The sequence below is a fragment of the Scyliorhinus torazame genome, chromosome 12 (genome assembly GCF_047496885.1).
Source record: "Scyliorhinus torazame isolate Kashiwa2021f chromosome 12, sScyTor2.1, whole genome shotgun sequence".
Classification (NCBI taxonomy): domain Eukaryota; kingdom Metazoa; phylum Chordata; class Chondrichthyes; order Carcharhiniformes; family Scyliorhinidae; genus Scyliorhinus; species Scyliorhinus torazame.
In genome coordinates, this window is record NC_092718.1 from 135656865 (window position 1) to 135683686 (window position 26822).

Below are 26822 nucleotides of genomic sequence, written 5' to 3' on the forward strand. Positions count from 1 at the left end.
CTGGGAAAAACTGAAATACAGAGGATGGGAGGCGGGAGAGAGAGTGGGACATGTGGAGACAAGTATCTGGGATCACTGACAGGCGCCTGGAGATTGATGAGAGTGGGACAGAGTGGCGCTTCCACAATACCTGTCAGCTCCAGCTGCGAATCCAAACCGGGATTCTCACATTCTGTCCCTTTGTTCATTCTTATTTCTGCAAAAGAAAAAAAATTAATGCTGAAGAACCATTTTGAATAAACTAGAGCCAGAGACAGAGGCACCAGAGAGACAGACAGAGTGAGAGAGAGGCAGAGAGAGAGAGAGAAGCAGAGAGAGAGTGAGAGAGAGAAGCAGAGAGAGAGAGTGAGAGAGGCAGAGAGGGAGAGAGTGAGAGAGACAGAGGGAGAGAGAGAGTGAGAGAGAGAGGCAGAGAGAGCGAGAGGCAGAGAGAGAGCGAGTGAGAGAGAGAGAGGCAGAGTGAGAGAGAGAGTGAGAGGCAGAGAGAGACAGAGGCAGAGAGAGAGGGAGAGAGGCAGAAAGAGAGAGGCAGAGAGAGTATGATAGTCACCACTGTTGTATATAATCACATACGATATGTAATACAGGGAGGCTCCTGTACTACAGACCAACAAGCACTACGCCAGGCACCTCCTGTCCACGCGGCATCAACTCCCCGGTGAGTCTGTGGAAGATTTCTGGCGTGCCCTGCACGCCCTGGCGAGGGATTGCGATTGCCAGGCCGTTTCGGCCGTTGAACATCCTAATTAGGGACGCTTTCGTTACGGACATAGGGTCGGTATACATCCGCCAGCGCCTCTTAGAAGGGGCGACGCTCGACCTCGCGGCGACCAAGAAACTCGCAATCTCACTAACAGTCGCCTCCCGTAATGTACAAGCGTACGCCCGCGACCGCACGGTGCCACCCTCCTGGACATCGTGGACCCCACCAGCGGACACCCCATCGTGGACCCCACCAGCGACCACCCCCAGCCAACCCCAAGCCTGTGCCGCGCGGCAGCCAGCCAACCCCGGGGGACCCAAGTGCTACTTCTGCGGACAGACAAAGCACCCCCGGCAGCGCTGACCGGCGCGGAGTGCAATCTGCAAGGCCTGCAGGAAAGAAGGACATTTCGCTGCTGTGTGCCAGGCCCGCTGGATCGCCGCTGTAACCAGCCCCAATGTTCCTGCACCAGCCACGTGCGAATCTTCCTCGCCTCAGACCACGTGCGGCCCATGGGCGCCGCCATCTTGCTTGCCTCAGGACACGTGCGGCCTGTGCGCGCCTCCATCTTCCCCCATCAGGTCTCGTGCGGCCCGTGGGCGTCGCCATCTTTAACGCCGCCTGCCACGTGCCCTCTGGGGGCGTCGCCATCTTTCCTGCCTCAGGACCCCTGCCAGTCGGGCACCTCATCGGGCCACTCATCGCCTGCCGGCACCAGCCAGGGGCCTTCCAACACCAGCTACAGCTCATCTCCATCACGACCAACCAGTCCCGGCCGCACAACCTCGCAACCGCGTCGACGACGGTAAAGGTCGATGGGCACAAGACATCATGCATTCTTGACTCCGGGAGCACAGAGAGCTTCATCCACCCCGATACGGTAAGGCGCAGAGTGAGAGGGAGAAAGAGAGAGAAAGAGCGAGAGAGAAAGAGCGAGAGAGAAAGAGAGAGAGAGAGAGGGAGAGAAAGAGAGAGGCAGAGGGAGGGAGAGGCAGAGAGAGAGGCAGAGACAGAGAGAGAGACAGGGAGGGTGACAGAGAGTGAGAGAGAGTGACAGAGAGTGAGAGAGTGAAAGACAGAGAGGCGATCAAGAAAGAGAATGATAGAGTTGTCGTGTTGGGTGCTCTGCTACATAGACGAACCAACACTGTTGCGGATGGTACAACTCAGTTTTATTACTAACAATAACAACATCTGTAAACTGGTGACTGTGGTTCGTTCATTACCCTCTAACCTGTGGACCTAGCCCTAACACTATCTTGGAGAACCACTCAGCACATGGTGAATGTCTGAGTGGCTTGCTGTGAGCTCTGTGCCCTGAGATGTCTCCTGCTGGAATGCGCGGGAAGTGTCGTGTTCCCCGTTTTATAGTGTGTATGCTCTTGCCTGTGATTGGCTGTGATGTTGTGTGTGTATTGATTGGTCCGTTGATCTGTCCATCAGTGTGTATGTATGTTTGCACCATGATGTTTATCTGAATATCATGACAAGAGTGAGAGACAGACAGTGAGAGTGAGAGAGAGGCGATCAAGAAAAAGAATGATAGAGTGAGAGAGACAGACAGAGACGCAGAAAGAGACAGATAAGGAGAGGGAGGGAGTGAAAGAAAGTGAAAGAGGGTGAGAGAGAGAGAGAGAGACAGACAGAGAGACAGGGAGGGTGACAGAGAGTGAGAGAGAGTGACAGAGAGTGAGAGAGTGAAAGACAGAGAGGCGATCAAGAAAGAGAATGATAGAGTTGTCGTGTTGGGTGCTCTGCTACATAGACGAACCAACACTGTTGCGGATGGTACAACTCAGTTTTATTACTAACAATAACCACATCTGTAAACTGGTTACTGTGGTTCGTTCATTACCCTCTAACCTGTGGACCTAGCCCTAACACTATCTTGGAGTGCTGAATTTGGTGCTTTTTGAGTGCTATAGTAAGAGTTTGGTGACCGAGGGAGTATAAGGCTTCATTTTTATCTAAAGTTTAGTCTTTCTTTTATTTAGTTAATTAACTTAAAAGTTGCTGTTTGGTTTAGAAGAAGGTGAATTTTCAATAAGCTTTAAACAGGCTTCTACTTGTAGGCACTTGCAGCTGGAGCTTGTTAATTAGTTAATTGGATTAGGCCAGTTTTTCAGAGGCGAGATTCACAGTATAAAAGTGATCCCCTACAGTGCAGACTTTGTTTCCACTGAGTACTGAATTTGGTGCTTTTTGAGTGCTATAGTAAGAGTTTGGTGACTGAGGGAGTTAGGTGAGGAGGGAGTAAGGTGCTCCTTTCATTTTGTTTCCGACATTTCCGCAAAGAGTGCGAAGAGAGCCAGGAGTTTACAGAAAGTGTAGCTGACTGGGAGCAGAGTCGGAGGGCGGAGATCTAGTTAGTCCAAGAACAGCTATATTCTGTCAGGTAAGAAGGGATGGAGGCTAGGCCAGTTGCATGCTCCTCCTGTAGGATGTGGGTGGTGAGGGATACCACCGGTGTCCCCGCTGACTATACCTGCGGGAAGTGCACCCAACTTCAGCTCCTCAAAGACCGTGTTAGGGAACTGGAGCTGAAGCTGGATGAACTTCGGATCATCCGGGAGGCAGAGGGGGTGATTGAGAAGAGTTACAAGGAGGTAACCACACCCAAGGTACAGGACAAGAATAGCTGGGTTACAGTCAGGGTGAAAAAAACAAACAGGCAGACAGTGCAGGGATCCCTCGTGGCCGTTCCCCTTCAAAACAAGTATACCGTTTTGGATGCTGTTGGGGGGGGATGACCTACCGGGGGAAGGCCCTAGCGACCAGGTCTCTGGCACCGAGTCTGGCTCTGGGGCTCAGAAGGGAAGGGGGGAGAATAGAAAAGCAATAGTTGTAGGAGATTCAATGGTTAGGGGAATAGATAGGAGATTCTGTGGTCGGGAGCGAGACTCCCAGAAGTTATGTTGCCTCCCGGGTGCCAGGGTCAGGGATGTCTCGGATCGTGTCTTCAGGATCCTTAAGGGGGAGGGGGAGCAGCCAGAAGTCGTGGTGCACATTGGTACCAACGACGTAGGTAGGAAAAGGGGTGTGGAGGTAATAAACAAGTTTAGGGAGTTAGGCTGGAAGTTAAAAGCCAGGACAGACAGAGTTGTCATCTCTGGTTTGTTGCCGGTGCCACGTGATAGCGAGGCTAGGAATAGGGAGAGAGTGCAGTTGAACACGTGGCTGCAGGAATGGTGTAGGAGGGAGGGCTTCAGGTATTTGGATAATTGGAGCGCATTCTGGGGAAGGTGGGACCTGTACAAGCAGGACGGGTTGCATATGAACCAGAGGGGCACCAATATCCTGGGAGGGAGGTTTTCTAGTACACTTCGGGAGGGTTTAAACTAATTTGGCAGGGGAATGGGAACCGGATTTGTAGTCCAGCAACTAAGGTAGCTGATATTCAGGACGCCAAAGCGTGTAATGAGGCAGTGGGGAAGGGAACACTGACAAAGGAGAGTACTTGCAGGCACGGAGATGGGCTGAAGTGTGTATACTTCAACGCAAGAAGCATCAGGAATAAGGTGGGTGAACTTAAGGCATGGATCGGTACTTGGGACTACGATGTGGTGGCCATCACGGAAACTTGGATAGAAGAGGGGCAGAAATGGTTGTTGGAGGTCCCTGGTTATAGATGCTTCAATAAGATTAGGGAGGGTGGTAAAAGAGGTGGGGGGGGGGCATTATTAATTAGAGATAGTATAACAGCTGCAGAAAGGCAGTTCGAGGAGTATCACCCTATTGAGGTAGTATGGGTTGAAGTCAGAAATAGGAAAGGAGGAGGAGTCACCTTGTTAGGAGTTTTCTATAGGCCCCCCAATAGTAGCAGAGATGTGGAGGAACAGATTGGGAAACAGATTTTGGAAAGGTGCAGAAGTCATATGGTAGTAGTCATGGGCGACTTTAACTTCCCAAATATTGAGTGGAAACTCTTTAGATCAAATAGTTTGGATGGGGTTGTGTTTGTGCAGTGTGTCCAGGAAGCTTTTCTAACACAGTATGTAGATTGTCCGACCAGAGGAGGGGCAATATTGGATTTAGTACTGGGTAATGAACCAGGGCAAGTGATAGATTTGTTAGTGGGGGAGCATTTTGGAGATAGTGACCACAATTCTGTGACTTTCACTTTAGTAATGGAGAGGGATAGGTACGTGCAACAGGGCAAGGTTTACAATTGGGGGAAGGGTAAATACAATATTGTCAGACAAGAATTGAAGTGCATAAGTTGGGAACATAGGCTGTCAGGGAAGGACACAAGTGAAATGTGGAACTTGTTCAAGGAACAGGTGCTACGTGTCCTTGATATGTATGTCCCTGTCAGGCAGGGGAAAGATGGTCGAGTGAGGGAACCATGGTTGACAAGAGAGGTTGAATGTCTTGTTAAGAGGAAAAAGGAGACTTATGTAAGGCTGAGGAAACAAGGTTCAGACAGGGCATTGGAGGGATACAAGATAGCCAGGAGGGAACTGAAGAAAGGGATTAGGAGAGCTAAGAGAGGGCATGAACAATCTTTGGTGGGTAGGATCAAGGAAAACCCCAAGGCCTTTTACACATATGTGAGAAATATGAGAATGACTAGAGCGAGGGTAGGTCCGATCAAGGACAGTAGCGGGAGATTGTGTATTGAGTCTGAAGAGATAGGAGAGGTCTTGAACGAGTACTTTTCTTCTGTATTTACAAATGAGAGGGGCGATATTGTTGGAGAGGACAGTGTGAAACAGATTGGTAAGCTCGAGGAAATACTTGTTACGAAGGAAGATGTGTTGGGCATTTTGAAAAACTTGAGGATAGACAAGTCCCCCGGGCCTGACGGGATATATCCAAGGATTCTATGGGAAGCAAGAGATGAAATTGCAGAGCCGTTGGCAATGATCTTTTCGTCCTCACTGTCAACAAGGGTGGTACCAGGGGATTGGAGAGTGGCGAATGTCGTGCCCCTGTTCAAAAAAGGGACTAGGGATAACCCTGGGAATTACAGGCCAGTTAGTCTTACTTCGATGGTAGGCTAAGTAATGGAAAGGGTACTGAAGGATAGGATTTCTGAGCATCTGGAAAGACACTGCTTGATTAGGGATAGTCAGCACGGATTTGTGAGGGGTAGGTCTTGCCTTACAAGTCTTATTGAATTCTTTGAGGAGGTGACCAAGCATGTGGATGAAGGTAAAGCAGTGGATGTAGTGTACATGGATTTTAGTAAGGCATTTGATAAGGTTCCCCATGGTAGGCTTATGCAGAAAGTAAGGAGGCATGGGATAGTGGGAAATTTGGCCAGTTGGATAACGAACTGGCTAACCGATAGAAGTCAGAGTGGTGGTGGATGGTAAATATTCAGCCTGGATCCCAGTTACCAGTGGCGTACCGCAGGGATCAGTTCTGGGTCCTCTGCTGTTTGTGATTTTCATTAATGACTTGGATGAGGGAGTTGAAGGGTGGGTCAGTAAATTTGCAGAGGATAAGAAGATTTGTGGAGTTGTGGATAGTGAGGAGGGCTGTTGTCGGCTGCAAAGAGACATAGATAGGATGCAGAGCTGGGCTGAGAAGTGGCAGATGGAGTTTAACCCTGAAAAGTGTGAGGTTGTCCATTTTGGAAGGACAAATATGAATGCGGAATACAGGGTTAACGGTAGAGTTCTTGGCAATGTGGAGGAGCAGAGAGATCTTGGGGTCTATGTTCATACATCTTTGAAAGTTGCCACTCAAGTGGATAGAGCTGTGAAGAAGGCCTATGGTGTGCTCGCGTTCATTAACAGAGGGATTGAATTTAAGAGCCGTGAGGTGATCATGCAGCTGTACAAAACTTTGGTAAGGCCACATTTGGAGTACTGTGTACAGTTCTGGTCGCCTCATTTTAGGAAGGATGTGGAAGCTTTGGAAAAGGTGCAAAGGAGATTTACCAGGATGTTGCCTGGAATGGAGAGTAGGTCTTACGAGGAAAGGTTGAGAGTGCTAGGCCTTTTCTCATTAGAACGGAGAAGGACGAGGGGCGACTTGATAGAGGTTTATAAGATGATCAGGGGAATAGATCGAGTAGACAGTCAGAGACTTTTTCCCCGGGTGGAACACACCATTACAAGGGGACAGAAATTTAAGGTGAAAGGTGGAAGATATAGGAGGGATATCAGAGGTAGGTTCTTTACCCAGAGAGTAGTGGGGGCATGGAATGCACTGACTGTGGAAGTAGTTGAGTCGGAAACATTAGGGACCTTCAAGCAGCTATTGGATAGGTACATGGATTATGGTAAAATTATATAGTGTAGATTTATTTGTTCTTAAGGGCAGCACGGTAGCATTGTGGATAGCACAATGCTTCACAGCTCCAGGGTCCCAGGTTCGATTCCGGCTTGGGTCACTGTCTGTGCGGAGTCTGCACGTCCTCCCCGTGTCTGCGTGGGTTTCCTCCAGGTGCTCCGGTTTCCTCCCACAGTCCAAAGATGTGCAGGTTAGGTGAATTGGCCAATGATAAATTGCCCTTAATGTCCAAAATTGCCCTTGGTGTTGGGTGGAGGTGTTGAGTTTGGGTAGGGTACTCTTTCCAGGAGCCGGTGCAGACTCAAAGGGCCGAATGGCCTCCTTCTGCACTGTAAATTCAATGATTATCTATGATTGATCTAGGACAAAGGTTCGGCACAACATCGTGGGTCGAAGGCCTGTTCTGTGCTGTATTTTCTATGTTCTATGTTCTATGTTCAGACAGAGTGAGAGAGAGACAGGGAGAGTGAGACAGACAGACAGAGAGTGTGTGAGAGAGAGAGAGAGAGAGAGTGAGACGGACAGACAGACAGAGAGAGAGAGAGAGAGACAGACAGAGAGTGAGAGACGATCAAGAAAGAGAACGATAGAGAGACACAGAGAGGCGGAAAGAGACAGACAAGGAGAGGGAAAGAGAGTGAAGGAGAGATGATCAAGAGAGTAAATCAGAAAGAGATAGAGACAAGGTAAAAAACACAGAGTGAGCAAGAGAGAGACAGAGGGAGAGAGACAGAGGGAGAGACAGAGAGAGAGAGAGACAGAGAGAGAGAGAGAGACAAAGAGAGAGAGAGAGACAGAGAGAGAGAGAGAGACAGAGAGAGGGAGAGAGACAGAGAGAGGGAGAGAGACAGAGAGAGGGAGAGAGACAGAGAGAGGGAGAGAGACAGAGAGGGAGAGAGACAGAGGGAGAGAGACAGAGGGAGAGAGACAGACAGAGGAAAAGAGAGTGACTGGTTTCTGAGGTTAAGTGCTGATGCCAACGGAGGATCCGTGGGGTCCACATCAGAACAATCGGCACCACACACGCACCGATTCCGCTACCGGTGAGGGGCTAGCGCGTCACGTGGAATGCCCGCAGGACACACGAAAAACGGTTGGGAATCACCGGGTCCATAATGGACACGCGCAGGACTGACAAGCTGCAGCCGCGCGTACACTATACACCACCCCACACCCACCAATCGCGCCCAAAAGGATGCCGGCAGTTGTGCTGGACTGCGTACCTGTCCACCCTAATCCCACAGCCCACTTCCTGGCTACCCCCCACTACACCCCCCGGCCCTGGCAGAAGCCCCCCGGCCAGCGGCACAACTGTCGGCGAAGTACGACACCCACCCCTCCGACTGTGGCAGTGGTGGACTCTGTCCGCAGCCGCCACGCAGGGTCCACAAAAATAAAGAATAAGTGTTCCATGCCATCGGGCACTCGGCCCATCGGGGGCGGAGCATCGGGGGAGGGCCTCAGGTGACGTCCTGAGACCATCCCAACGGTGTGCGAGTATGCTGTTTTTTGAGGGTGTGGAGCATCGCAAAAGCATCGCTGCCCCCGATTTCGGCACAAACGGGGATTCTCCGGCCAATCGCCGAACCCGATTTCGGCATCAGCGAGCGGAGAATCCCTCCCAGGGAGTGAGAGACAGAGAGTGAGAGACAGAGAGTGAGAGACAGAGAGTGAGAGACAGAGAGTGAGAGACAGAGAGTGAGAGTCAGAGGGCAGGATTCTCTACCGGGCCCATTCGCTGACCGGAATCTCCTACCCGCTGTCAATGGACCTTTACTTTTTTTAAATATAAATTTAGAGTACCCAATTCATTTTTCTCAATTAAGGGGCAATTTAGCGTAGCCAATTCACATACCCTGCACATCTTTAGGTTGTGGGGCGAAACCCACGCAAACACGGGGAGAATGTGTAAACGCCACACGGACAGTGACCCAGGGCCGGGATCGAACCTGGGACCTCGGCGCCGTGAGGCAGCAGGGCTAACCCACAGCGCCACCGTGCTGCCCTTGTCAATGGACCTTTATTGGTCCACGTCCCACCCGTGGCGATTTTGCAGCGGGCGGGGCAGAAGAATCCAGCCCAGAGAGGGAAAGACAAAGAATGAGACACAGTGAGAGACAGACTGAAAGTGAGAGACAGAGAATAAGTGAGAGAAAGAGAGGCAGAGAGTGAGAGAGACAGAGAAAATTGAGAGAAAGAGAAACTGAGACAGATAGAGACAGAGACCAAGAGAGAGTGAATGATTGAGACAGAGAGCAAGAGAGTTTGAGGATCAAAGAGGGAACCGAGAATAGGGGAGATATTGAGAATCGGGAAGACAAAGTGGGAGAATTGACAGATTATTTCTGCATATCAAGAACGTGAGGCTGGATTCTCCGCCGTCGGGATTCTCCGTTTTGCGGGCAGCCCGTAGGTTCCTCGACGGTGTAGGGCTGCCCTACAATAGGAAAGCCCATTGACCAATCAGCGAAACGGAGAATCCCGACGGCGTGCTGAACCAGGGGCGAAATTCTCCGGTATCGGCACGATGCCCGCCGACTGGCGCCCAAAACGGCGCAAATCAGTTGGGCATCGCGCCGCCCCAAAGGTGCGGAATGCTCCGCATCTTTGGGGGCCGAGCCCCAACCTTAAGGGGCTAGGCAGGCGCCGGACTGATTTTCGCCCCGCCAGCTGGCGGAAAAGGCCTTTGGTGCCCTGCAAGTTGGCGCGGAAATGACATCTCCGGGCGGCGCATGCGCGGGAGCGTTAGCGGCCGCTGACGGCATTCCCGCGCATGCGCAGTGGAGGGAGTCTCTTCCGCCTCCGCCATGGTGGAGACCGTGGTGAAGGCGGAAGGGAAAGAGTACCCCCACGGCACAGGCCCGCCTGCGGATCGGTGGGCCCCGATCGAGGGCCAGGCCACCGTGGGGGCACCCCCCGGGGCCAGATCGCCCCGCGCTCCCCCCAGGACCCCGGAGCCCGCCCGCGCCGCCTTGTCCCACCTGTAAGGTAGGTGGTTTAATCTACGCCGGCGGGACAGGCATTCTAGCTGTGGGACTTCGGCCCATCCGGGCCGGAGAATCGCGGGGGGCGGGCGCCAACCGGCGCGGCGCGAATCCTGCCCCCGCCGAATATCCGGTGCCGGAGAATTCGGCAACTGGCGCGGCGTGATTCCCGCCCCCGCCGAATATCCGGTGCCGGAGAATTCGGCAACCGGCGGGATTCACGCCCGCCCCTGGCGATTCTCCGACCCGGCGGGGGGTCGGAGAATCTCGCCCCTGAAATCTGGTGTGGCAGGACGGAGAAACCGGCCCGTGATGTTCTGAGTTCAGATCCATTAAAGCTCCCATTTTAACCTAACAGAATCGAATAGATTAACCAAATGACTTAGCCTAATGGATAACTCACCCTTTTCGGTGTGTTAGGAACTGTTTAGTCTGTCACTCTGACACATCCAGGTCTCACTGATCATTGTCACATCCCCATTTCCTGTTAAACTTTCATCTATTTCAACTTCCGGTGGCGCCCTCGAGGAAGCAGGTCGCAGGTCGGATCACTCCCACCCGCGATGGGCAAACGGACCTTTTAAATTGACTTTTGCGGGACCTGGCGACCTGGTTAGGTTGAGGAGACGATAGGGACGAGGTTTCCCCCCCCCCAGGGTATGAGCAGCTGGACCAGAAGTGGTCGAGTGGAGTGGCAGGGCTCGAAGCGGGAGCTGCAGGGACCCCAGGCCAGGCGGCGAAACATGGCGGACGGCAGGGACCAGGGAGCGGAGGCTCACTGGCCAAGGGAGCAGCAGATAGAGTTTTTTAAGAACTGCTTCGCCGAATTGAAGAGGGACACGTTGGACCCGATGAGGGTGGTAATGGACCAAATGGTCGAGGCGCAGGCGGTCCAGGAGAAGGCGCTCAGGGAGGTTGAGGTAAAGCTCTCCAGCCAGGCGGAGCTGGAGCACGAGGTGGAAGAGCTGAACGCCCGCCAGAGAAGGATGCAGGAGCAGCTTGAAGAGCTGGGGAACAGAGCCAGGAGGCAGAATTTGCGGATCGTTGGCCTCCCCGAGGGCTGCGAGGGGTCGGATGTGGGGGCATACGTGAAAGGTATGCTCGAGGCCTTCCCCCGACCCCTGGAGTTGGATGGGAAGCCCAGGACGGGCGACCGATCGAGGGCCTTGGTGGTCCGCTTTCACCAGCTTGCTGACAGGGAACGTGTGCTGCGATGGGCCAAGGCGGAGAGGAGCAGCAGATGGGAGAATTGTGAGGTGCGCATTTACCAGGACTTGGGAACGGAGCTGGCCAAGAGGCGTGCAGGATTCATCAAGGTGAAGGCAGCCCTCTACAAAAAGGTGAGGTTTGGAATGCTGTATCCTGCGAAGCTTTGGGTTACGTTTGAGGAACTCCACTACTACTTTGAGACACCAGAACAGGATTAGACTTTTATTGAAGAAAAACTGGACTTGAACTAACGGGCACTTAGTTTTCTCAGTGCTGTACAATGGCAGCGGTCTGTTAACCTAATTTGCTCTGACTAGGTGTGAACTTTTATTAAAAGAAGAAGCTGGACTTGAACTAAAGGACTCTGGGCTCTCAGAGCTTTTGTGTGGCGGCGGTTTGTTAAATTATCCTGTACTGTAATGTTCTATCCAAGATTGTTTTCAGCCGGGACAGAGAGCGGGGGCTGGAGGGCGCATTGTGTATGGTGTTCTTGGGGGATAGCATCAAGAGGGGGCGGGGGTAGAGAGAGGGGCCGTGCAAAGGGGGCCCTGCGCTTGGTACCTTTTGGCGGGAGATCGGGGCCTCGGAGAGGGGGATGGGCTAGGGGCTGGTTAAGGGACTTGACAGGGCACGGTGAGATACAATCAGGTTAACGGGTCCTTGGTGTGTGGGGGGAGGGCCCGAGCGCTCGGGTGGGAGACAGACAGGCGCCAAGGGCAGGGGTCAGCGTAGCTAGCATAGGTCAGGGGGCCCCAGGGAGAGTAGGAGGAGGGGTGGGCTAGTGCCAAGCGCAGGGCTGGCCTGGCAGGTCAGGCCTCGGGGGCAGGGGTGGGTGGGGGAGGGGGGGGGGGGTAGGGGAGGTTGGGGAGGGCAGCTGGGAAGGAGAGCAGAGGTGACTTAAGTGGGCGGGGGGGGGGGGGGGGGGGGGGGGGGGGGGGGGTCTAGGGGTCCCCGAGGGAGAAAGTCGCTTGCGGACTCTCAGGGAACAGCGCAGTAAACCGACAGCAGCGGCACCCGAGGGAGGGTTAGAGCCACGTTAGTTTAGTTGAACACGTGGGGCATGGCAAACAGAGCTGACAGGGGGAAGTGCTTTATTAACATGTGTATTCGTTCCCACTGTTTGTTTTCACTATGTTAAGGGCCTGTGCATAGGGCCTGTTTTCTCCCTGGAAATGTTACAAATGTGTTTTAAATTAAAAATATTTTTTTAAAAAACAACCTTTCATCTATTTCTTCTTGGTAGTTTCTGTTTAAAAAACCTACATAACTGGTGAGAATATGTCACTTGCTCTCGGTGTCCCCCTCTTGTTCAAGCTCCTGAAGACAGCAGCACAAAATATAGTTAAAATTTTTACAGAAAATAGTGTGGCCTGGCGGCTCCAATACCTCCGCACATTGCAAATGCAGCGAGCAGCTTCACAGAGCAGGAAAGGCCCTGGCTCCGTCCTCAGCCTAGAGTGATAGAGTTGGCTCCCAGTGTAGGGACTGGAGCCCCATGCACAGAGCGGGAAAGGCCCCGGCTCCGACTTTGGTCTACAGTGATCGAGTTCACTCCCGGTGTAGGGGACTGGAACCCTGTGCATAGAGCAGGAAGGGCCCAGGCTCCGTTCTCGGCCTACAGTGATCGAGTTCACTCCCAGTGTAGGGGACTGGAGCCCGGCGCACGGAACAGGATAGGGCTAGGCTTACGGTAGCGCAGTGTTGCCTCACGGCACTGAGGACCCGGGTTCGATCCCAGCCCCAGCACATGTCTGTGTGGAGTTTACACATTCTCCCTGTGAGTGCATGGGTCTCACCCCCACAACCCAAGGATGTGCAGGCTAGGTGGATTGGCCACGCTAAATTGCCTCCTAATTGGAAAAACATTATTGGGTACTCTAAATTATTTTTTTAATGATCTCAGTGTGATACCGGAACTCCACAGATGGGCGAAGGGCTCCATCCTCATGGTCTCTTCTGCAGTTGGCTGCATAATCCCACCTCATGTTAGAACAAAGAACAAAGAAAGGTACATTACGGGAACAGGTCTTTCGAACCTCCATGCTGCCTGTCTAACTTAAAACCTTCTACACTTCTGGGGCCCGTATCCCTCTATTCCCATCCTATCCATGTATTTGTCAAGACGCCCCCTAAACGTCACTATCGTCCCTGCTTCCACCACCTCCTCTGGCAGCGGGTTCCAGGTACCCACTACCCTCTGTGTAAAAAAACTTTCCTCGCACATCTCCTCTAACCTTTGCCCTCGCACCTTAAACCTACGTCTTCTAGTAATGGACTCTTCCACCCTGGGAAAAGCTTCTGATTATCCATTCTGTCCATGTCCCTCATAATTTTGGAGACTTCTATCAGGTTGCCCCTCAATCTCCCTTGTTCCAGTGAGAACAAACAGAGTTTATCCAACCGCTCCTCATAGCTAATGCCCTCCATACCAGGCAACATTCTGGTAAATCTCTTCTGCACCCTCTCTAAAGCCTCCACATCCTTCTGGTAGTGTGGCGACCAGAATTGAACACTATACTCCAAGTGTGGCCTAACTAAGGTTCGATACAGCTGCAACATGACTTGCCAATTCTTATACTCAATGCCCTGACCAATGAAGGCAAGCATGCCGTATGCCTTCTTGACTACCTTCTCCACCTGTGTTGCCCCTTTCAGTGACCTGTGGACCTGTACACCCAGATCCCTCTTAAGGGTTTTGCCATTTCCTGTGTATTTCCTACCTGCATTAGACCTTCCAAAATGCATTACCCAACATTTGTCTGGATTAAACCCAATCTGCCATCTCGCCGCCCAAGTCTCCAACTGATCTATATCCCGTTGCATCCTCTGACAGTCCTCATCGCAATCCGTTATTCCACCAACCTTTGTGTCGTTCGCAAACCCACTGTGATAAGTCCACAGAGGCAGAAGTCCCTTCACCAGAATTGCTTTTATTTACAAACCAACAGCAGAACAACCAGGTGCATTCAGCTCGCTGTCTACACTGGGAGCGCAGAGGATCTGACACTCCCTGTTATATACTTCGATACATAGAACAGTACAGCACAGAACAGGCCCTTCGGCTCTCGATGTTGTGCCGAGCTTTGTCCGAAACCAAGATCAAGCTATCCCACTCCCTGTCATTCTGGTGTGCTCCATGTGCCTATCCAATAACCGCTTGAAAGTTCCTAAAGTGTCCGACTCTACTATCACAGCAGCAGTCCATTCCACACCCTAACCACTCTCTGAGTAAAGAATCTCCCTCGGACATCCCTCCTATATCTCCCACCCCGAACCTTATAGTTATGCCCCCTTGTAACAGCTACATCCACCCGAGGAAATCGTTTCTGAACATCCACTCTAACTATCCCCCTCATCATCTTATAAATCTCTAAGTCGCCTCTCATCCTCCTTCGCTCCAATGAGAAAAGCCCTCGCTCCCTCAACCTTCCCTCATAAGACCTACCCTCCAAAACAGGCAGCATCCTGTTAAATCTCCTTTGCACCCTTTCCAATGCTTCCACATCCTTCCTATAATGAGATGACCAGAACTGCACACAATACTCCAAATGTGGTCTCACCAGGGTCCTGTACAGTTGCAGCATAACCCCGCGGCTCTTAAACTCAAGCCCCCTGTTAATAAACGTTAACACACTACAGGCCTTCTTTACGGCTCTATCCACTTGAGTGGCAACCTTCAGAGATTTGTGGACATGAACCCCAAGATCTCTCTGTTCCTCCACATTCCTCAGAACCCTGCCGTTGACTCTGTAATCCGCATTCAAATTTTGTCCTAGATACATAGAAGATCGGAGCAGGAGGAGGCCTTTTGGCCCCTCGAGCCTGCTCAGCCATTCATCACGATCATGGCTGATCATCCAACTCAATAGCCTAATCCTGCTTTCTCCCCATAGCCTATGATCTCATTCACCCTAAGTGCGATATCTGGCCGCCTCTTGAATATATTCAATGTTTTAGCATCAACTACTTCCTGTGGTAATGAATTCCACAAGCTTATCACTCTTTATGTGAAGAAATGTCTCCTTATCTCTGTCTGAAATGGTTTACCCTGAATCCTCAGACTGTGACCCCTGGTTCTGGACACACCCATCATTGGTAACTGATGCACGATCAATTACACTCAAAGACGAGGTTGTAACATAACTGAAGGCTTTAATCGACTAGAACTGTTCCCCAGCAGCTTTGGTACAGAAAGTGAGGGCTGCTGGGATGCACCGGTTCTTATACCCCGCCTGTCCAACAGCCAATGGTAAACTCCTAGGTTTAACCAATGGTCTTCGGCCTCTTGGGTACTGTAATACCTGATAATACCACATTCACCCCGTGTTAAAAAAGAGTCCCGCGGGGGTGGTGGCCAGTGGTTACAATTGCACTTAACATGGTATGATCAGATACGGAGGTACCGTGATACCTCCTGACAGAGTTGTCGAGAATACTTACAAGCGTGGAAGATAAATACAGTCAGTGTTCATTTACAGTTGCAGTTACAGTGAAACAATCAGTCGGTCGGGTGGCCTGGTCGTCCTCCTGGGTCATCTGAGCCTCGGTGGTGATTCTGGTGGAGGTCCGGGCGTCTGCGACTCCGGGAGCATGGCTTCGGACTCCATGGCACCTACGTCACCCCTAGACTGCGCTGGTGGGGCAAACGGTTGGCCTGAGGGGTGGGCGCCTGTAGGGGGCGCCGGTGGGTGGGAGGGCCTAGGCAGGAGTGGCGGGAGGACTGACCCTCCAGTGAGGTGCTGTGGGGGGCGGGGGGGTAATGGTTCGGGTGCGCGTGGGGTTCCGGCGGGTACCAGGTCCCGAAGAGAGACCGTATCCTGCCGTCCGTCCAGGAACCACGTAGGCGTACTGGGGGTTAGCGTGCAGCAGGTGGATCCTCTCGACCAACGGGTCCGACTTGTGCACCCGCACGTGCTTCCAAAGCAGGATGGGTCCGGGTATTGCTAGCCAGGTTGGGAGCGAGGTCCCAGAGGAGTATTTCCTAGGGAAGACAAGGAGACGTTCATGAGGTGTCTGATTGGTAGTTGTACGAGCAGAGACCGGATGGCATGGAGGGCCTCCGGGAAGACTTCTTGCCAGCGAGAGACTGGGATATTCCTGGACCGTAGGTCCAGTAGAATGGTCTTCCAGACTGTTCCGTTCTCCCTCTCTACCTGCCCGTTTCCCCGGGGGTTGTAACTGGTCGTCCTGCTTGAGGCAATGCCCCTGTTGAGCAAGAATTGACGCAGTTCGTTGCTCATAAAGGAAGACCCCCTATCACTGTGTCTGTACGCGGGGAACCCGAACAGTGTAAAGATACCCTGGAGGGCCTTGATGATGGTGTTGGCGGTCATGTCGGGGCAGGGGATGGCGAATGGGAACAGGGAGTATTCGTCAATCACGTTCAGGAAGTACGTGTTGCGGTCGGTGGAGGGGAGGGGGCCTTTGAAGTCCATGCTGAGGCGTTCAAAGGGACGGGAAGCCTTTATCAGGTGCGCCCTCTCTGGCCGGTAGAAGTGCAGTTTGCACTCTGCGCAGATTTGGCAGTCCCTGGTGACTGTCCTGACCTCCTCGATGGAGTAGGGCAGGTTGCGGGTCTTAATGAAGTGGAAAAAACGAGTGACCCCCGGGTGGCAGAGGTTCTCATGGAGGGCTCGGAGGCGGTCCACTTGTGCGGTGGCACATGTGCCGCGGGGACAGGGCATCGGAAGGCTCGTTTAGCTTCCCAGGACGGTACAAGATCTACTCTCGTAGATGGAGAGTTGTATCCTCCACCGTAAGATCTTGTCGTTCTTTATCTTGCCCCGCTGTGCATTATCGAACATGAACGTCACCGACCGTTGGTCAGTGAGGAGAGTGAATCTCCTGACGGCCAGGTAATGCCTCCAATGTCGCACAGCTTCTACTATGGCTTGTGCCTCAATTTTCGACCGAGAAATGGCGAATTTCTGAAGCATGGAGAAGAAACCACGGTCTGCCCGCTTGGTTGAGGGTGGCGGCCAGAGCTACGTCGGACGCATCGCTCTCGACCTGGAAGGGGAGTGACTCGTCGATGGCGCGCATCGTGGCCTTTGCAATGTCTGCTTTGATGCGGCAGAAGGCCTGGCGGGCCTCCGTCGACGGGGAAGGTTGTGGACTGGATTAGGGGTCGGGCTTTGTCTGAGTAGTTAGGAACCCACTGTGCGTAATAACTGAAAAACCTGAGGCAGCGCTTCAGGGCCTTGGGGCAGTGAGGGAGGGGGAGTTCCATAAGGGGGCGCATGCGCTCAGGGTCGGGGCCTATAACTCCGTTTCGCACCGCGTAGCCGAGGATGGCTAGGCGGTCGGTGCTAAATTCGCATTTATCCTTATTATATGTTAAGTTAAGGATTTTTGCGGTCTGGAGAAATTTCCGGAGGTTGGTGTCGTGGTCCTGCTGGTCATGGCCGCAGATGGTGAGTTATTGAGATACGGGAACGTTGCGCGTAATCCGTACCGGTCAACCATTCGGTCCATCTCGCGTTGGAAGACCGAGACCCCATTAGTGACACCAAAGGGAACCCTTAAAAATTGGTAGAGCCGCCTATCTGCTTTGAAGGCCGCGTACTTGCGGTCACTACTGCGGAGGGGTAGCTGATGGTAAGCGGACTGGAGATCCACCGTGGAGAAGGCCTTGTATTGCGCGATCCTGTTCACCAGGTCGGATATGCGGGGGAGAGGGTACGCATCCAGCTGCGTAAACCTGTTGATAGTCTGACTGTAGTCAATGACCATCCCATGTTTCTCCCCGGTCTTTACCACCACTACTTGAGCTCTCCAGGGACTGTTGCTCGCTTCAATGACCCCTTCCCTCAGTAGCCTTTGGACCTCTGACCCGATGAAGGTCCGGTCCTGGGCACTGTACCGTCTGCTCCTGGTGGCAACGGGTTTGCAATCCGGGGTGAGGTTCGCAAACAGGGAAGGCGGGTCGACCTGAAGAGTCGGGAGGCTGCAGGCAATAAGGGGAGGTATAGGACCACCGAATTTGAAGGTCAGGCTTTGCGAGATACATTGGAAGTCCAACCCCAGGAGTGTAGCCGCGCAGAGGTGCGGCAGGACATAAAGGCGGAACTTGTTGAATTTCCTGCCTTGGACAGTGAGGTTTGCGAGGCAGAACCCCTTTATCTCCACCGAGTGTGACCCGGAGGCCAGGGAGATTCTTTGGTTTACAGGGTGGGTAACAAGTGAACAGCGCCTTACCGTGTCGGGGTGTATAAAGCTCTCTGTGCTCCCAGAGTCGATCAGGCAAGACGTCTCGTGGCCATTGATAAAGACCGTCGTCGTTGCTGTTGCGAGTGTCTGAGGTCGATTTTGGTCCAGCGTCACTGAGGCCAGATGGAGCAGTTGCGGGTTGTGATCGGGCAGCGTGTAGTCGGCCGTGCTGGGGGCCTGGGGCCCCATCCAAGATGGCGTCTCCCATGGATCGCACATGGAGGTCAGGGATGGACAAAATGGTGGCGGGGATGGACAAAATGGCGGCACCCATCCGTCCAGCGTGGTGTCCGAGGGGCAAGATGGCCGCGCCCGTGGGTCAGACGTGGCCCTAGGATAGGGGGGGTGGCGGTGAGTGCTGGCCGCCTGGGGCCCGAAGGGAAGGTTGCCGCAGCGGTGGAGGTGCAGGCCGGGCAGCGCGTGCGGATATGCTTCGCCTGCCCGCAGAAGAAACAGCGGGGCCCGACGGAGTTAGCAGGCCGTCTTACAGCGCAGGCCTGCGGGGACACGGAGAAGGTCAGCGGGGCTGCCGCTGCGGGATGCCATGTAGCCCAGGGGGCCGCCGCGCGGTCGGGCGCATAGGACTGCGCGTTTCTGGAGGCAACATCCATGGACCCTGCCAGGGCCCGTGCCTCTCTCAGTCTCAGGGTGTCTTTTTCTAAGAGTCTTTGGCGGATCTCTGAGGAGCTTATACCTGCTACGAAAGCATCTCTGATTAAAAGTTCTGTGTGCTCGCTCCCCGAAACTTGCGGGCAGCCACAGTTTCTGCCCAGCACCAGTAGCGCACGGTAGAAGTCCTCCAACGATTCCCCGGGGCTTTGCCGTCTAGTTGCAAGCAGGTGACGTGCGTTTCCTGGTTTACAGGGCAAATATAATGTCCTTTTAACAGTTCGATCGCAGCATCAAAGTCCTCCACCTCCTCGATGAGGGTGAAGATCCCAGGGCTTACTCTCGAGTGCAGGAGATGCAGTTTCTGTTCTCCTGAGGGGGTGCCTCCGACCGTCTCGAGGTAGCCTTTAAAGCACGCCAGCCAGTGCTTACAAATCGTCGCCGAGTTCTCCGCGTGGGGGCTGAGGTGGAGACACTCCGGCTTGATTCGGAGATCCATCCTTTCAGCTTAAGTGTAGTCTATTAAATTGATGCACAATCAATTACACTCAAAGACGAGGTTGTAACATAACTCATAGATTGTCATCGAAGGAGGCCATTCGGCCCATCGAGTCTGCACCGGCTCTTGGGAAGAGCACCCTACCCAAGGTCAACACCTCCACCCTATCCCCACAACCCAGTAACCCCACCCAACACTAAGGGCAATTTTGGACACTAAGGGCAATTTATCATGGCCAATCCACCTAACCTGCACATCTTAGGACTGTGGGAGGAAACCGGAGCACCCGAAGGAAACCCACGCACACAAGGGGAGGACGTGCCGACTCCGCACAGACAGTGACCCAAGCCGGAATCAAACCTGGGACCCTGGAGCTGTGAAGCAATTGTGCTATCCACAATGCTACCGTGCTTTAATCAACTAGAACTGTTCCCCAGCACCTTCGGTACAGAAAGTGAGGGCTGCTGGGACGGCACCGGTTCTTATACCCCGCCTGTCAAGGCGGAGCTACATACCAACAGCCAATGGTAAACTCCTAGGTTTAACCAATGGTCTTCGGCCTCTTGGGTACTGTAATACCTGATAATACCACAGTAACATCTTCCCTGCCTCTACCCCGTCTAGTCCTGTTAGAATTTTATAAGTCTCTATGAGATCCCCGCTCATTCATTTGAACTCCAGCGAGAACAATCCCAACCCAGTCAATCTCTCCTCATATGACAGTCCCCGTGGGGGCACCCCCCAGGGCCAGATCGCCCCGCCCACGCAGCCTTGTCCCGCCGTTCAAAAGGTGGTTTAATCCACGCCGGCGGGACAGGCAATTTATCGGCGGGACTTCGGCCCATCCGGGCCGGAGAATCGAGCGGGGGGGCCCGCCAACCGGCGCGGCCCGATTCCCGCCCCCACCGAATATCCGGTGCCGGAGACTTCGGCAACCGGCGGGGGCGGGATTCACGGCAGCCCCCGGAGATTCTCCAACCCGGCGGGAGGTCGGAGAATGACGCCCCTGATTTCTATCCAGGTCTGTCTCTCCTCACCGATACCTACAGGGATAAGGTGGCAGAGGGGAAGGAAGAGGGAGTGAAAGTGCCTCTGAATCTCATTTCCCCATCACCATGATGGTGAGGGGGGGATCGAACAGGAGATGGAAAGGGAGTGTGACGGGTTTATTGGAAACGGTATTAAAAGGAGAGAGAAGGGACATGCAGGATTCCGATACAGAGGTGCGAGTGCTTTATATTGGAGTGGTGATGGCCAGGGGGTGGGGGGAGAGTTGGAGGGATGTGTGTGGTGGTGGTGGTGGGGGGGTGGGGGGTTATTTTCTGATGACCTGGAGCTTGTTGATGCTGAAAAATCACTGACAAGCACAGGAAACCCAGACTTTGGCACAGTTTCATTTCCTTCCTCCTTTCTCAGCCACCAAGATCAAAACGGCCGCCACCACTTGTTTTCCACGCTGAACAAGGGGAACCCATCTCCCAGCAAGCAAACGGAAGACGGCCAACCTGGCACCCTGCGTGTGCCGAAGCAACGGGGACTGTCCACTTGAAACAGGCATTGGTGGTGTCGAGGACATGAAAGAATGTGGATCGGAGTGAGCGGGTGGACAGGTGGGGTGTCCACTTTGACAGAAAAGCTGGATATTATGAAACAGATAGATTGCAGGGCTGGGTGGTGTGGAGGGATCTGGGTGCCCTTGTATCTGAAGCGCTGAAAGTCAGCAAACAGGACGTGTGCAAAAAATGAGGAGGAAGACGAGTGGAGCGTTGACGATGACTTCAAGGGGGCAGCGGATCAATGTAGGGGGACAACAGAGTGTCGGACTCAGAAGCAGGAGGGATGCCCAATCAGCACTTCCAGCCTGCCCCTTGTGGTAGTACCAGGTATTGCGGTACCTAAGAGGTGGATGACCATTGGTTAGACCCAGGAGTCTACATTGGCTGTTGTACATAGCTCCGCCCTTAGAGGCGGAGTATAAGAACTGGTGCCGTCCCAGCAGCCTTCGCGATATGTATCAAAGCTGCTGGGGAAGAGTTCTAGCAGATTAAAGCCTTCAGTTATGGAATCACTTCGTCTTGAGTGTAATTGATTGCGCATCAATTTAATCTGCTCCAACTTCAGTTGGAAGGATGGATCTCCACATCAAACCGGAGTGCCTCCAGCTCAGCCCCCACGCGGATAACTCTGCTGCTATTTTTAAACACTGGCTACCACGATACGGTCGTAGGCACCCCCACAGAAGGACAGAAGATGCATCTCCTGCGCTCCCGGGTCAGCCCCGGGATCTACCCCCTCATCAAGGAGGCGGAGAACTATGCCGCCGCTATCGAACTGCTGGAAGGACATTACATCCGCCTGGTAAACCAGGTCTACGCTCGTCACCTGCTTGCGACGAGGCGGCAAAGCCCCGAGGAAATGTTGGAAGATTTCTACCGGGCGCTACTGGTGCTGGGCCGAAAATGTGGCTGCCCGCAAGTTTCGCGGAGCGAGCACACGGAACTTTTGATCAGGGTTGCTTTCGTGGCAGGTATGACCTCCCCCGATATCTGCCGAAGGCTCCTAGAAAGGGACAGTCTGGGACTTACAGAGGCACGGGCCCTGACAGGGTCCATGGACGTTGCCTATAAAAACGTGCTGTCCTTTGCACCCAATCGCGCCGCGGCCCCATGGGCTGCGTGGCACCGTGCAGAGGCAGCCCCTCAGACCATCCCCCCTGACCCCGGACGCCTGCACGGCGAGACGGCCCGCTAACGCCGCCGGACCCCGCTGTTTCTTCTGCGGGCAGGCGAATCATCCCCGCCCGCGCTGCCCGGCCCGCACCGCCACCTGCAAAGGGTGCGGCAAGAAGGGCCACTATGTGGGGGTCTGCCAGGCACGCACCGTGGCCACGGTATGCAGCAGCTATGGGCCGCGGCGGCAACCCTCCATTGAGGCCCCGTCCGGCCAGCGCTCACCGCTATCCTAACGCCACGTGCGACCCATGGGCGCGGCCATCTTGCCGCCCGGACCCCAAGCTGGATGGGTGGGTGCCGCCATTTTGTCCATTGCCGACGCCATCTTCATCCTTGGACACCATGTGCGACCCATGGGTGACGGCATCTTGGATGGGGCCCCAGGCGCATCAGCCCGGTCGACTACACGCTGCCCGATCAGAACTCGCAACTGCTTCATCTGGCCTCGGTAACACTGGACCAAAGTCGACCTCGGACACTCTCAACGGCTACAACGACGGTCCTCATCAACGGCCACGAGACGTCATGCCTGATTGACTCTGGGAGCACGGAAAGCTTTATTCACCTCGACACGGTAAGGCGCTGTTCACTTGTAACCCACCCTGTAAATCAAAGGATCTCCCTGGCCTCCGGGTCACACTCGGTGGAGATACAGGGGTTCTGCCAAGCAAACCTCACTGTCCAAGGTAGGAAATTCGACAATTTCCGCCTGTACGTCCTGCGCGGCTACCCAATGCTGGACTTCCAATGCCATTTTCAAAGCCTGACTTTTAAATCCGGCGGCTCTATACCTCCCCTTACTGTCTGCGGCATCGCGACCCTTAAGGTCGACCCGCTTTCCCTGTTTGCAAACCTCACCCCGGAGTGCAAACCCGTCGCCACCAGGAGCAGACGGTACAGTGCCCAGGACCGGACCTTCATCAGGTCCATAAGCTGTTGGGGGAAGGGGTCATCGAAGCGAGCAACAGTCCCTGGAGAGCTCAGGTAGAGGTGGTGAAGACCGGGGAGAAGCATAGGATGGTCATCGACTACAGACAGACCATCAACTGGTTTACGCAGCTGGATGCGTACCCTCTCCCCCGTATAGCTCTCCCTGGTAAACAGGATCGCACAATACAAGGTTTTCTCCACGGTGGTCCTTGGGTCCGCCTACCACCAGCTACCCCTCCGCAGTAGTGACCGCAAGTACACTGCCTTCGAAGCAGATGGGTGGCTCTATCAATTTTTAAGAGTTCCCTTTGGTGTCACTAATGGGGTCTCGGTCTTCCAGCGAGAGATGGACCGAATGGTTGACCAGTACGGCTTATGCGCAACGTTCCCGTATCTGGATAACGTCACCATCTGCGGCCATGACCAGCAGGATCACTACACCAACCTCCGCAAATTCCACCAGACCGCGAAAATCCTTAATCTGACCTACAATAAGGATAAATGCGTGTTTAGCACCGACCGTCTAGCCATTCTCGTCATAGGCCCCGACCCTGAGCGCATGCGCCCCTCATGGAGTTCCCCCTCCCTCACTGCCCCAAGGCCCTGAAGCGCTGCCTCGGGTTCTTCAGCTATTATGCACAGTGGGTCCCCAATTACCTGATCCAGTCCACAACCTTCCCACTGTCGACGGATGCCCGCCAGGCCTTCAGCCCCATTAAGGCAGACATTGCTAAGGCCACGATGCGCGCCATCGACGAGTCCCTCCCCTTCCAGGTCGAGAGTGATGCGTCTGACGTAGCTCTGGCGGCCACACTAAATCAAGCGGACAGAGATATTGAGAGCAGTCCCAGAGTCAGGGGAGAGAGAGAGAGAGCAGTCCCAGAGTCAGGGGAGAGAGAGAGATTGAGAGCAGTCCCAGAGTCAGGGGAGAAAGAGAGAGAGAGATATTGAGAGCAGTCCCAGAGTCAAGGGGGGGAGAGAGAGAGAGAGATATTGAGAGCAGTCCCAGAGTCAAGGGGGAGAGAGAGAGAGAGAGATATTGAGAGCAATCCCAGCATCAGGGGGGAGAGAGAGAGAGAGCTATATTGAGAGCAGTCCCAGAGTCAAGGGAGAGAGAGAGAGAGAGAGAGAGAGCAATCCCAGAGTCAGGGGGGAGAGAGAGAGAGAGATATTGAGAGCAATCCCAGCATCAGGGGGGAGAGAGAGAGAGAGCTATATTGAGAGCAGTCCCAGAGTCAATGGAGAGAGAGAGAGAGCAGTCCCAGAGTCAGGGGAGAAAGAGAGAGAGAGAGCAATCCCAGCATCAGGGGGGAGAGAGAGAGAGAGAGATATTGAGAGCAGTCCCAGAGTCAGGGGAGAGAGAGAGAGAGAGAGATTGAGAGCAGTCCCAGAGTCAGGGGTGAGAGAGATATTGAGAGCAGTCCCAGCATCAGGGGAGAGAGAGAGAGAGAGATTGAGAGCAGTCCCAGAGTCAAGGGAGAGAGAGAGAGAGCAGTCCCAGAGTCAGGGGAGAGAGAGAGAGCGAGAGATTGAGAGCAGTCCCAGAGTCAGGGGGGAGAGAGAGAGAGAGAGATATTGAGAGCAGTCCCAGAGTCAGGGGAGAGAGAGAGAGAGAGAGAGATATTGAGAGCAGTCCCAGAGTCAGGGGAGAGAGAGAGTGAGATATTGAGAGCAGTCCCAGAGTCAGGGGAGAGAGAGAGAGAGAGCAGTCCCAGAGTCAGGGGGGAGAAAGAGAGAGAGAGCAATCCCAGAGTCAGGGGAGAAAGAGAGAGAGAGCAGTCCCAGAGTCAGGGGAGAAAGAGAGAGAGAGCAGTCCCAGAGTCAGGGGAGAGAGAGAGAGAGAGCTATTGAGAGCAGTCCCAGAGTCAGGGGAGAGAGAGAGAGAGAGAGATTGAGAGCAGTCCCAGAATCAGGGGGGAGAGAGAGAGAGAGAGATATTGAGAGCAGTCCCAGAGTCAGGTGGGAGAGAGAGAGAGAGAGAGATTGAGAGCAGTCCCAGAGTCAGGGGAGAGAGAGAGAGAGAGATTGAGAGCAGTCCCAGAGTCAGGGGAGAGAGAGAGAGAGAGAGAGCAGTCCCAGAGTCAGGGGAGAGAGAGAGAGAGAGAGCAGTCCCAGAGTCAGGGGAGAGAGAGAGAGAGAGCAATCCCAGAGTCAGGGGGGAGAAAGAGAGAGAGATTGAGAACAGTCCCAGAGTCAAGGGAGAAGGAGAGAGAGAGAGAGATTGAGAGCAGTCCCAGAGTCAGGGGAGAGAGAGAGATTGAGAGCAGTCCCAGAGTCAGGAGAGAAAGAGAGCGAGAGAGAGATATTGAGAGCAGTCCCAGAGTCAGGGGAGAGAGAGATATTGAGAGCAGTCCCAGCATCAGGGGGGAGAGAGAGAGAGAGAGATTGAGAGCAGTCCCAGTGTCAGGGGAGAGAGAGAGATATTGAGAGCAGTCCCAGAGTCAGGGGAGTAAGAGAGAGAGAGCAATCCCAGAGTCAGGGGGGAGAAAGAGAGAGAGAGAGCAGTCCCAGAGTAAGGGGAGAGAGAGATATTGAGAGCAGTCCCAGAGTCAGGGGAGAAAGAGAGAGAGAGAGATATTGAGAGCAGTCCCATAGTCAAGGGAGAGAGAGATTGAGAGCAGACCCAGAGTCAGGGGAGAGAGAGAGAGAGAGAGAGATATTGAGAGCAGACCCAGAGTCAAAGGAGAGAGAGAGAGAGATATTGAGAGCAGTCCCAGAGTCAGGGGAGAAAGAGAGTGAGAGAGATATTGAGAGGATTCCCAGAGTCAAGGGAGAGAGAGAGAGAGAGATTGAGAGCAGTCCCAGAGTCAGGGGAGAGAGAGAGATATTGAGAGCAGTCCCAGAGTCAAGGGAGAGAGAGAGAGAGAGCAATCCCAGAGTCAGGAGAGAGAGAGAGAAAGATTGAGAGCAGTCCCAGAGTCAGGGGAGAGAGAGATATTGAGAGCAGTCCCAGAGTCAGGGGAGAGAGAGAGAGAGAGATATTGAGAGCAGTCCCAGAGTCAGGGGAGAAAGAGAGAGAGAGAGAGAGAGAGAGATTGAGAGCAGTCCCAGCATCAGGGGGGAGAGAGAGAGAGAGAGATATTGAGAGCAGTCCCAGAGTCAAGGGAGAGAGAGAGAGAGAGAGCAATCCCAGAGTCAGGGGAGAGAGAGAGAGAGAGAGATTGAGAGCATTCCCAGAGTCAGGGGAGAAAGAGAGAGAGAGATATTGAGAGCAGTCCCAGAGTCAGGGGAGAAAGAGAGAGAGCAGTCCCAGAGTCAGGGGGGAGAGAGATATTGAGAGCAGTCCCAGAGTCAGGGGAGAGAGAGATATTGAGAGCAGTCCCAGCATCAGGGGGGAGAGAGAGAGAGAGATTGAGAGCAGTCCCAGAGTCAGGGGAGAGAGAGAGAGAGAGATTGAGAGCAGTCCCAGAGTCAGGGGAGAGAGAGATATTGAGAGCAGTCCCAGAGTCAGGGAAGAGAGAGATATTGAGAGCAGTCCCAGCATCAGGGGGGAGAGAGAGTGACAGAGATATTAAGAGCAGTCCCAGAGTCAAGGGAGAGAGAGAGAGAGAGCAATCCCAGAGTCAGGGGAGAGAGAGAGATTGAGAGCAGTCCCAGAGTCAGGGGAGAGAGAGATATTGAGAGCAGTCCCAGAGTCAAGGGAGAGAGAGATTGAGAGCAGACCCAGAGTCAGGGGAGAGAGAGATATTGAGAGCAGACCCAGA

At 53.7% G+C, this 26822-nt stretch overlaps 1 protein-coding gene across 1 annotated transcript in view; it reads right to left on the bottom strand.

The window, feature by feature from the left end:
- pou2f2b (POU class 2 homeobox 2b) overlaps positions 1–26822 on the bottom strand; it is a 1400389-nt gene that overhangs the window by 895370 nt on the left and 478197 nt on the right. The window contains exon 2 of the mRNA XM_072470112.1: positions 131–196. Within this exon, the coding sequence (XP_072326213.1) occupies positions 131–196 (66 nt within the window). The remainder of the gene's footprint in view (positions 1–130; positions 197–26822) is intronic.